Genomic DNA, 11881 nt, shown 5'->3' on the forward strand with positions numbered 1-11881 from the left:
CGGGACCACCGGCGGTACCACCGGCGGGACCACCGGCGTCTCCACGGCGATGGGCTGGTTCTGGGCCCGCGGCATGGAGAGTGGGTCTGCTGGGCTGAAGCTCGGGACTCGAGGCTTCCCAGAGTCCCTCTGGTCGTCCAGGAAGCCCGGCAGGTGGGGCTCCTTTTTGGTTGCTGCGGTCCCGGTGTCTTCTGGACCGACGAGGGGGATGGCGGGATGCCATTGTGCCAGCACCACCGGGGGAGTCGGGTCTTGGATGTCCAGCGGGAAGCCGAAGGTGGACATGCGGTTCTCGTTCTTCTGGTACCTGGTGGAGGCGTCGAGTCGGAGGCGGATCGTCACCTCGTCCCCCGGTTTGGTTCTGATCCCACTGGGATCCTCCACAGGCTTTGGAATGGGAACGGGGACGGGGACTTGGACTGGAGCCACCACAGGCAGCAGTACCGGTTCAGGATTGGGCTTGTCAGTGAAGTCCAGGGGGGAGGGGAAGTCCGGCGGCAGCTCCTTGACATACTTGGCCGGGATGTAGAAGGGCTTGGCGTCGTGGTCGGCCCGGACCTGCCACCAGTGGGCGTTGGTCTTTGCCAGCAGGACGTAGCGCTCATTGGGTTTGATGGAGACCAGTTCCCCGTCGCGTCCCTCATACTCATACTGGAACTCCACCAGGACCAGACCCAGACCTGAAGGAGCGGGTCCAGACCGGAGGGTTAGAGAGGGGCAACGAGGAGCTAATGCTAATGCTAACAACAATAAGAGAACTCACCTCTGCTCAGCAGAGAGGAAGGTGCTGCCATTGTAACAGGCCCCGCCCCCTCTGGTAGATGACTCTGGAGGTGAGGGGTCAAAGGTCACACCTGATCATCCGCCCCTTAAAAAAGCAGAAAACACATATCCCAGAGTTAAAATATGAGGATGTTGGCTCAGTAAGCCCCGCCCCCCTCCACCACATTATTAAACCAACTGCAAACAATCAGCAACCAGCAGTGATGTCATGAAGCCTCCACTTCAGATGCTCGTCGTCGCCATCTTGCTAGTTCGGAGCAGTTTGAAACAGGAATTGACCATATTTGGACATATTGGGAATTGACTTTGTCTTTCAGAAGGTGTTCCTTCAATGGGAGTCTGTGGAGCCCCTAATGGCCCTCGGTGGTACTGCACTTTAAGGTTTCACTCTTCAGAAGCTACGAACAGTTGATGTCCTCAAAGATGAGGAAACAAACAAACAAACAAAACAAGAATGAAACAGAAACAAATGAAAGCAAACAGAACCAGCAGCTCTGAAACAATATCTGTCTGATCCACTAACAACAATCTGTCTCTGACACGAGACAAACCAAAACCTCAGAGGACATGAAGAAGAAGACTGGAACCTGAAGAAGAACAACGTGAGAGAAGAAGAAACCGCTCTGAGTTTGTGCTTCGTGTCTTTACACATCGGATAATCTGATCTGAACTCTGCCAACAGAAGCTGTTTACAACATCTGTTATCTGCTGCAGGTGAGCGATGAACAGGAAGTGCCGTAAATAATCACTCTCCGTATGTAGACCTGACGTAGACCTGACGTAGGCCTACACCTGACCTGGACCTGCTCTGGACCTGACGTATACCTGGGCCTGACGTACACCTGGACCTGGACCTGACCTGGACCTGACCTGGACCTGACCTGGACCTGACGTAGACCTGGACCTGACGTAGACCTGGACCTGAACTGACCTGAGCTGACCTGACCTGGACCTGACCTGGACCTGACCTGGACCTGACGTAGACCTGGACCTGAACTGACCTGAGCTGACCTGACGTAGACCTGGACCTGACCTGGACCTGACCTGGACCTGACGTAGACCTGGACCTGAACTGATCTGAGCTGACCTGACGTAGACCTTGATGTAGACCTGGAGGTCTTAAAGCGGCTTCATCAACTGAAATGAATTTGTGTATTTGTTTTTGATGAGTATTTTGTAAATATTTTTTTTTCTAATGTTAGAAACATTAGAAACAACATTAGAAATAACATTAGAAACAGTATTCAAAATATTAGAAACAACATTCAAAATATTAGAAATAACATTAGAAACAACATTCAAAATATTAGAAATAACATTAGAAACAACATTCAAAATATTAGAAACAACATTAGAAACCACAGAAACACTGAGTCTGTGACTCAGCCCTTCCTGCCCTGCAGCCTCTGAGCCAGGCACTCAGCCACACCGAACAATAGCAGGAGGCTGTTCTCAGACCTGCTCTGTTTACACGGGGAAGCACCGCGCATCCTGTCTGCTGCAAGCCCCGCCCACTCTGCACTGTAGACTCCACCCCTGCATGACATCACACCGTGCTCTGTGTGTGTTTCCTGTCTTTGTACAGAAAAATAGTGTGACTGCAGACGATGAAGCAGCTGAACGTTCATTTAAAATGATCTGATCAGTAATCAATAACACATTAATAACGCATCAATAACACCTAAATAACAACAATAACACATCAATAACACCTAAATAACAACAATAGCACATCAATAACACCTAAATAACAACAATTAACAACAATAACGCATCAATAACACCTAAATAACAACAATAACGCATCAATAACACGTCAATAACACATCAGTAACAACAATAACATGTCAACAACACGTCAATAACACAACGATCACGTGACCTGATGATGTCATCTTCTATTGTTTTTATTGCCAACAACGAAAGTTTCACTGAATTGAATCTTTTTGAAACACACACAGATCTGAAACACACCTGAAACACACCTGAGCAGGTGAGTGACTGACACTGGAATGCAGCCACCCCTCCCCCACCCTTCTCCCTCTGTCAACCACACCCACACCGCCAGGCTGGTATGTAACACACACACACACACACACACACACACACACACACACACACACACACATATATATATATATATATATATATATATACATATAAAAAAAACTGATCTTCACCAAAGCTAAAAAACACCAAAGTCCCTGTAATGTAGCTGTCGGACGAAGTCCCCATAATGTAGGTTTTATCAACACAATGAGAACTATTTCTTCTTCGAGTTTTTACACGTAAAGTCCAAAGACAAGCAGAGACAACACACACACACACACACCCTGCTCTGTGACCACAGGATGAAGTGTGTGAAAAAATAAACTCAGCTGTCAATCATCAAACCGAGGTTCGAGGGTTTGTGGCAGGCCAAGCCCCGTTAGCCAATCAGAGGAGAGGAAGACCACCCTTCACCAGCAGAGAGAGGCAGAGCCGCAGAGTGTCATGTGACATCATGAGACCAGCAGCCAATCAGGGGTGTGTGTGTGAGCAAGAGCGGTGAACCTTCACCCTGAGTGAGCGGGTGTGGTCGCACACAGAAATAACTTTCAATCATAAATCTGTCGGCTGGCTCCGCCCACAGAGCGGGAAACAAACACAGCACTCCCAACATGTTTGTCTGACACAGAAAACAAAACGCTGCTCTCTGATTGGCTGTCAGGCAGTTTAGGTTTATAAACTGCCATAGCAACAGAACTCACGTTAGATCCTCTGTTAACTTTAGGACCTCCAAAACGTTCAGACGTACCTCAAGGAACCCTGGAACCTCCTCAAGGACCTTGACAACTTCCCCAAGACCCTCTGAAGACCTGCACCCACATCAAGGACCTCTATCAGCTGCTCAAGGACCTCAATCAGCTGCTCAAGGACCTTAATCAGCTGCTCAAGGACCTCCATAAACTCCTCTTTATATCTTTACATGTATAAATCTACACGTATATCTTAACATGTATAACTTTACATGGAAGCTTTGCATGTATATCTTCACATATATAACTTTACATGTATAACTTTGCATGTATAACTTTGCATGTATAATTTTACATATATAACTTTACATGTATAATGCTACATATACATATTTACATGTATATCTTTACATGTGTAACTCTACATGTACATATTTACATGTATATATTTACATGTATAACTCTACATGTACATATTTACATGTATATCTTTACATGTATAACTTTACATGTGTAACTCTACATGTACATATTTACATGTATATCTTAATATGTATAACTCTACATGTATATCTTTACATGTATAACTTCACATATATAACTTTACATGTATAACTTTGCATGTATAACTTTACATATATAACTTTACATGTATAATGCTACATATACATATTTACATGTATATCTTTACATGTATAACTTTACATGTATAACTTTACATGTATAACGCTACATATACATATTTACATGTATATCTTTACATGTATAACTTTGCATGTATATCTTTACATGTATAACTTTACATGTATAACTCTACATGTACATATTTACATGTATATATTTACATGTAGAACTTTACATGTAGAACTCTACATGTACATATTTACATGTATATCTTAATATGTATAACTCTACATGTATATCTTAATATGTATAACTCTACATGTATATCTTTACATGTATAACTCTACATGTACATATTTACATGTATATCTTAATATGTATAACTCTACATGTATATCTTAATATGTATAACTCTACATGTATATCTTTACATGTATAACTATGCTGTCCTTTTCTCTCTCTTCTCTCCCCTCTCACCCCAACCGGTCGAGGAAGATGGCCGCCCATCTCTGAGCCTGGTTCTGTCGGAGGTTTCTTCCTGTTCAGAGAGTTTTTCCTTCCTTCTGTTGGAGGTTTTTCTCCCTTAAAGATGAGATTTTCCCTCCTCGTTTATGTGGAAATTGTTGAATTGTTGGGTATAATATTGTACAGTTCCACTGTAAGGACTTTAATGTGTTAAGTACCATGAAATAACCTGTGTTGTGATTTGGCAATATATAAATAAAATTGAATTGAATGTATAACTTTACATGTATATCTTAACATATACATATTTAGATGTATATCTTTACGTGTATAACTTTGGATGTAAATACAAGTTGTGAAAATGTAAAGACTAATATACACATTTATAATTTTCATGTACAGTTCCAACATTTTAAATGTACAAATGAAACTGAATAAGACATTTGTTGTTAGCTTCTGTTCAGTTCATCGTTTTTCCAGACCAAAAAAAAAGCATTTCGAGAGTCATCTGAAATTAGGACACCGAGTTTTCCTCTGAACACCCGGCCACACACACACACACACACACACACACACACACACACACACACACACACACACACACACACACACACACACACACACACACACACACACACACACGTATAAAACCCTGATCTTCAGCTAAAAAAACAAAACAAGTCCCTGTAATGCAGCTGTCGGACGAGGTCCCCATAATATAAGTTTTATCAACACAATGAGAACTTTTTTTTTTTTTTTTTTTACTTTTAAAGTCCAAAAACAAGCAGAGAAAACTCTCACACACACACACACACACACACACACACACACACACACACACACACACACACACACACACACACACACACACACACACACAGCCAAAACCTATACACCCTGACTATCCCATCATAGCAGACAGATCGATCAGTAGTTTGATAGTTTGATAGTTTAATAGTTTACCTGGCGTCAGATCCAACCATCCTGCTGCTCCTCTTTTTTTCTCCTCTGTTCCTGAAGGGGCAAGTCCAACTCACTCAAACAGGTTCCTCTCTCTCTCTCTCTCTCTCTCTCTCTCTCTAGCTCCACCCCTCCCTGACCTGCCGGTCCCAGCTTGCCCCCCACCCCTCCCTCTTCCTCCTCCTCTTCCTCCTCCTCTTCCTCTCCCTGCCCTGCAGGAGAAGCCACAAGTCATGATCTCTGTGTAGCTCAGCGGCGCCCTCTGGTGGCCATCCGCAGGTGGTGCAATCATGCGGGGTTCACGGACACGGCGTGATGCGTACATGCGGCGCAGTGTGTTTAAAACGACGTGTTTTTAATCTCACCTTTTCACGCAGGAGTTTGTCAGTTCGTAAAACCTGCAGCTTTGGATGGTATTTCCCAGAATGATTTCTTTCTTCCATGACATTACAAATATTTATTGTTATAAAACCTGCAGCTTCAGAGGGTTTGAACGGAGACAACACCTGGAACTACCGTTGGACTCGGCGCTCTGCTGCCACCTGCTGTCAGAGTGTGGAACAGACTCGTCAACACGTCAGGAAACAGTCTGCTTCACAATTATTTGATTTTATCCTTCTGACATCATCACATCTTCATGAATATTCTCCTCTTCGTCGTGTTTATTGTTGTTATTTGTGTTTTTCTGCATCATGTTTTATTGATCTGTGAATGTTTTACATTCTTCATGTTCCTCCATCCTTCCGTCTGCTCGGTCCAATCCTCCCCCTCCTTCTCCTCCCTGCACAGTCCATCTCCTCCCCCTCCTCTTCCTCCTCCACCCTCTCCCCCCCCCCCGCCCCCTCCTCCCTCAGCCTGTCCTTGGAACAGCCGTTCAGATGGAAGCTGCAGTTTGCTGCTGATCGTTTGTTCTTCCAGCTGTCAGCAGACTCTTGCAGCAGCCTGCGCGCTCTCACGAGGAAACTACAGCTCCCACAATCCTCGGCTGCAGCTCAGACGGTCGCCTTGTCCGGAGCGAAGCCCCGTGGAACTCTGGGAGTCGCGGTCCTCGCTGGACCGGCTGCTGACATGACGGCAGACAGACGCAGAGAGGTGAGTTCATCTGTCTCTGTTGTTGTTGTTCATGTTGTTGTTGTTGTTGTTTACCTGCCTGATGTCTCAGCCCCCCCCTCCGACCCTGCGTCTGCTCGGCCTCCACCTCGCTGTCATCTTCATCCTCCATCAAACATCCTCCTCCTCTACCTCTGACGCTGCATTTTCCTGTGCGTGTGTGTGTGTGTGTGTGTGTGTGTGTGTGTGTGTGTGTGTGTGTGTGTGTGTGTGTGTGTGTGTGTGTGTGTGTGTGTGTGTGTGTGTGTGTGAGCATCTCCACCCAGTCTGAGAAGCTCACATCAATCTTGCTGGTTCAGAAGCTGCCAATGTTGTTGTTCACGATACACAACGATACACAACGATACACAACGATACACAACGATACACAACGATACACAACGATACACAACACTTACTCGATCTGATTGGAAACCTTGACGATACTACGTCCCGCCCACTGATACCTGTAGCCTGACTGCACCACAGGCCTGTCAATCAAACAGACACGCCCCCCCCAAAAAACAGGTCTTTTTGAATCTTCTTTTCTAATGAATGAGGGATTATTTTCAGATGGACCTCCAGAAAACTAATAAGAAGGAGTGACTTTAGATAACAACACCGAGATAACTGATGGACACATTTTATTCACTTTGGATTTGATGAGAGAAGTTGAATGGGAGTCTATGGAGCCGGAGGCTTTTTTTGGAGCCGACCTCTAGTGGCGCTCGGTGGTATTGCAGCTTCAGGCACTTCTGCATCGGCCTCGTTTTTCAGACCTGAAGCTACGAACTCTTTTATAGACTGTCTGTGTTTTTACAGCTCCGCCAAAACTTATCGCATCGTCTGTTGTCATGGCAACAACTTTTGTGTTTTACTGGCCGCTAACGATGATAACGTTACAGCACATTTTCGCGAACGTCGACCAGTTTGCTCCGGATCAGAGACGATCAATCAGCTTCTGATTCATTCTGATAAATTTACTTTTTTATTTTGTTTTAATTCTCATTTTTATTGTGAAGAAAGTTTGTTGACGAACAGACGGACAGCTCCTTTAAATTCGAACACTTCCTGTTTGTGTCTGAACAGTAACTGCTGAGACATGTCTGCTAGCCTGGACGATACGGACAGCGTGTTCGGTGAGTGTCACACACACACACACACACACACACACACACACACACACACACACACACACACACACACACACAGAGGAAACGTTAAACAGGAAGTTACCGCGATGTGTTCACTGTTTAATTTACTGCCGTAGATGTAATTTCACTACATGACCAGCAGGGGGAGCTCATACTGCAACAGAAGAAGAGGACATGGCTGCAGCAGCGTGGGGGAGGGGGGGGGGGGGGGCGGAGCCCTCTGGTGGTGAACATAGGGTAAAATGGAGGCTGCAGTTCACCGCTCCGTCCACCGGGGGCGACGTGTCAGCGTTGCGTTCAGAACATGCACGCACTTGATGACGTCAGAGTGGGAGGTGTCCTCTACGGGACAGACGGGTGTACTACGCACGTTGCCGTGGTAACGAGTTGAATGAAAAGATGACGACGAATATTTCCTTCCATGAATGTTGAAACTTTTCAGAGGAACACGGTGGGCGTGTCTGTCAGACAGTCACATGACTTCTCAACCACGTCACCGTGATTCATGTTGGTTTACGAAATAAGAGTCAACAAGAAGGTTTCCCTCTTTTGTTCCTCCTGGTTGTGAGGACATTTCTGACCTGTGTGGACGTTGTCTCTGGTCCTGACTTTAGGACAGACCTCCAAAGGGACGTTTGAGGGTTGAGACTTGGTGGACAGACGGCTGTGTGTTTAAAAACCGAACCTGCATGCTGGGTCATCAGGGGGTCAGAGGTCATCTCCCACCATCCTGTGTGTGTCTCAGACCTGAACACGGCGATCCCAGAGACGGAATTGCTGGACAACAGCATCCAGAAAGGACGAGCCCAGCTGTCTGTCAAGGCACGGAGGCACCGCCCCTCCAGGTCCCGTTACCGTGACAGTGTGAGCTCGACGGAGGGCGACGACAGCCTTGACAGGAAGGAGGTCAGAGAAGAGGCATGCTGGGTAATGTAGTCAATCTGTGGCAGCGGGTAAATAAAACAGTTTTCCATGAGAAACACATTTACAGGATTTATGATCAACATTAAATTGTGTGTGCATGTGTGATATCAGGACAGTCCGTCACACTCCGCCCGCTCACCTCTCCACCTGGCAATGCGAGGCTCCTCCCCCTCTCCTGATTCACTGCTGTCGAATCGAAGCCCCGCCTTCTCCTTCGATGCGCCGCTGGTGAGACTAATCAGAGCTCAGGACAGGTTTTCATCTTGGAGAAAGAAAAAAACAAAACAAAACAGCGATCATTTTGATTTCTCAGGTGCGTCGCTCTCCGGACGACGGAGGCGCGTCAATCGCTGCTCCCCCACGGGGGCGGTACCGTCAGCTGACCAATGCGACGTCTCAGGAGCCTTTGGTGGCGCCCAGCAGCTCGCTGTCTAAATCCTACCCCTCCTCCGACTGCTCACCTGTCTACATGAGGAGGAACAGGAGGCCCGACAGTGAAGGTACACACACACACCTGTTCACACCTGTACACACTTGTAAACACCTGTTCACACCTGTGTGTGTGTGTGTGTGTGTGTGTGTGTGTGTGTGTGTGTGTGTGTGTGTGTGTGTGTGTGTGTGTGTGTGTGTGTGTGTGTGTGTGTGTGTGTGTGTCAGTGTTGGTCTCTGATACCAGTAGAGATTCCAGTCCAGCTGATCCCGGCAGTCCAACCGTCGTCTTTGACAAGAAAACTAAGAGACGCTTCCTGGACCTGGGGTGAGACACACACACACACACACACACACACACACACACACACACACACACACAAAGTGTGTCTCCTGAACAGGTGTGTTGTGTCTCAGGGTGACTCTCCGGCGTTCCTACATCCGAGTGAGGAAAGAGAAATCCAACCGTCTCTCTGTGGGCAGCAGGTGGGTCCTTCACGCTCAGCTTTTATTCTGAAAGTTCCACTTCAACAGGATCAAAGTGTTTCCTGTCCTCACGCTGTCCTTCGTCCTCAGAGAAACGTCCGAGAGTCCGTCTCGGTCCTCCGGGTCCTTCGTCTCCTTCTCCTGGTTCACTGAAGGACGAGGGTCTCTGTCCTCCTCCGTGACCCCCCCGTGCTCCCCAAAACTCCCCCCGCTGACCTCCCCGAGACCCCGCAAGTCCCACTCCCAGGTACCACGCCCACTCTTCATCCTCCCGCACCGCCACTCGTTCATCACATCATCTGAATGTGGTCAGGTGTCAGGTGACAGGTGACAGGAGCAGGTGGCAATGCTGCAGCGGGTTACAGCTTCAACGCAGAACAGCATTTACTGGCATGTCAGCAGCTCTGAGGGGGAGGAGTCTCGGGTCTTCATCATTTAAACCAGAGATTTCTGTCTTCATGTTTATAGGAGGAGCAGCTCGTGTAACACAGAACAAACCACAGCTGAGTGATCATGTGACTCCTCTCCTCTCATCTGTGTGTGTGTGTGTGTGTGTGTGTGTGTGTGTGTGTGTGTGTGTGTGTGTGTGTGTGTGTGTGTGTGTGTGTGTGTGTGTGTGTGTGTGTGTGTGTTCTGTTTTATCTCTTCACTTTATGACTCTCTCTTTTCACCATCAACGCTCAGAGACAGAGATCCATTAAAGTTTCATCAGCTGCTAATGGCTCAAATGGGCTTCAGTGTGTGTGTGTGTGTGTGTGTGTGTGTGTGTGTGTGTGTGTGTGTGTGTGTGTGTGTGTGTGTGTGTGTGTGTGTGTGTGTGTGTGTGTGTGTGTGTGCGTGCGTGAGGTGTCTGAGGTAAAACATAATGTCTGAGGTACGGTGGAAACATGAGGGGACCAAACACTGAGCTCTGAGGAACACCAGACTGGTCCTTTATCACAGCTGAGTGTGGACATGATTTCAATCTTCTGTAGAGACTCTTTATTTTGAAATGTTCACAGCTTTGTTTTATTCAGAGCTGCTTCTTGTTGTCAGTCTGATGAAATCTAAACTATAAATTCACTGAGGACATCAGTGGATTGAAGACATCTTCAGTTCACTATCACGGTTCAGACATGAGAAGAAGACAAAGTGAAACCTGATCTGTCTCCTCTCCTCTTCCTCTTCGTCCTCCTCCTCCTGCAGGAGTCGGCTCTCAGTGAGGAGTTTTCTCCTCCTCACACCTCCTCCTCCATCTCCCCTCCTGTCGACTCCTTCTCCTCCAGATCCTCCCATCCGTACCACACGCTGTCGCAGTCCTCCGACGAGGTAACAACACCAAATATCAACACCATTAACAACAACATCATTAACAATAACACCGTTAACAACAACACCGTTAAAACAGCACTGTTAACAACAACAATGTTAAAACAACAATGATAACAACAACAACACTGTTAACAACAACACAGATAACAACACCATTAAAAAAAACACTGACAACAACAACACCGTTAACAACAACACTGTTAAAAAAAAACACAGATAACAACAACACAGTTAACAACAACACCGTTAAAAAAAAACACCGATAACAACAACGCCGTTAACAACAAATTTCTTTCACACTTCACACTTCTTTATCTCACAACTGTGATTTACTGTGCCCCCTCCCCTCTTATCCCCCCCAGCCCTGTGATGAAGCCTCCTCTCTGGTGTCCTCCTGGACGACTCAGGAGGTCTGTCAGTGGCTCAGAGAACTCAACATGGAGCAGTACGTCCCAGAATTCAGTGCGAGAGACATTGACGGACAGCAGCTGTTGCATATGGATGGCAGCAAGCTGAAGGTGAGGATGAGGGGCATGTTTAGTGGGCAGAGGAAGTACCAGCATCCTCCCGGTGTAACCTCGGATGTCCTCTTGTCCTCTGCAGGGTCTGGGCGTGCTCAGTTCGTCCGATCGCAGCGCTCTGAAGCGTCGCATCAAAGACGTCCAAACGGCAGCCGAGAAGGAGAGAAAAGCTTTGGACAAGATGGAGAAACAGAAAGAGAAACAACGGAGGAAAGACCAGGAGCAGCGCAGGAACTGAGCACCGCCAGCAGGGAAAGGCAGAGGGGCGGACTGGGGGGTTGGACGGGGTGGGGGTGGGGGCGGAGGGGGGGCCTGGAGGGGAGTGCAGGGGAGGCAAAGGGGAGGCCGAAGGGAGGACGGGGGTTCAGGTTTCCCAGTTTGAAGCAGAAAGACGAGC

The 11881-nt window shown here is 47.0% G+C and overlaps 2 protein-coding genes across 5 annotated transcripts in view; one reads left to right on the forward strand and one right to left on the reverse strand.

Annotated features, from left to right (window-relative positions):
* LOC138626991 (rho GTPase-activating protein 27-like) overlaps positions 1–5665 on the reverse strand; it is a 15441-nt gene extending 9776 nt beyond the window's left edge. The window contains 3 exon segments of the mRNA XM_069709015.1: positions 1–680; positions 764–868; positions 5574–5665. The exon segment at positions 1–680 is cut by the window's left edge and continues 303 nt beyond it. Of these exon segments, the coding sequence (XP_069565116.1) occupies positions 1–680; positions 764–794 (711 nt within the window). The 5' untranslated portion in view covers positions 795–868; positions 5574–5665.
* A 746-nt stretch (positions 5666–6411) lies between these two features.
* samd14 (sterile alpha motif domain containing 14) lies at positions 6412–11722 on the forward strand. Of its 4 annotated transcripts, none has more exons than XM_069709016.1 (11): positions 6412–6662; positions 7749–7798; positions 8559–8740; positions 8849–8965; positions 9051–9237; positions 9395–9494; positions 9584–9652; positions 9743–9899; positions 10838–10960; positions 11326–11481; positions 11567–11722. In XM_069709016.1, the coding sequence occupies exons 2-11, from the start codon at positions 7762–7764 to the stop codon at positions 11720–11722; spliced, it is 1284 nt and encodes a 427-aa protein (XP_069565117.1). In that variant the 5' UTR covers positions 6412–6662; positions 7749–7761. The 4 variants fall into 4 exon arrangements, with proteins under 4 accessions (XP_069565117.1, XP_069565118.1, XP_069565119.1 ...); XM_069709017.1 differs by having other exon boundaries at positions 8559–8731; XM_069709018.1 differs by having other exon boundaries at positions 6413–6662; positions 8559–8719.
* Positions 11723–11881: the final 159 nt, after the last annotated feature.

The sequence above is a fragment of the Brachyistius frenatus genome, unplaced genomic scaffold, assembly GCF_029030835.1.
Source record: "Brachyistius frenatus isolate BFR_SWC_R1_liver_20210118 unplaced genomic scaffold, ASM2903083v1 Contig_80, whole genome shotgun sequence".
NCBI lineage: Eukaryota > Metazoa > Chordata > Actinopteri > Embiotocidae > Brachyistius > Brachyistius frenatus.

Coding starts and splice junctions, on each gene's coding strand:
- samd14 (XM_069709016.1), top strand. CDS start 7,762: ATGTCTGCTAGCCTGGACGATACGGACAGCGTGTTCG. Junction 7,799..8,558: donor CGATACGGACAGCGTGTTCG/GTGAGTGTCACA, acceptor TGTGTGTCTCAG/ACCTGAACACGGCGATCCCA. Junction 8,966..9,050: donor TCTCCTTCGATGCGCCGCTG/GTGAGACTAATC, acceptor TTGATTTCTCAG/GTGCGTCGCTCTCCGGACGA.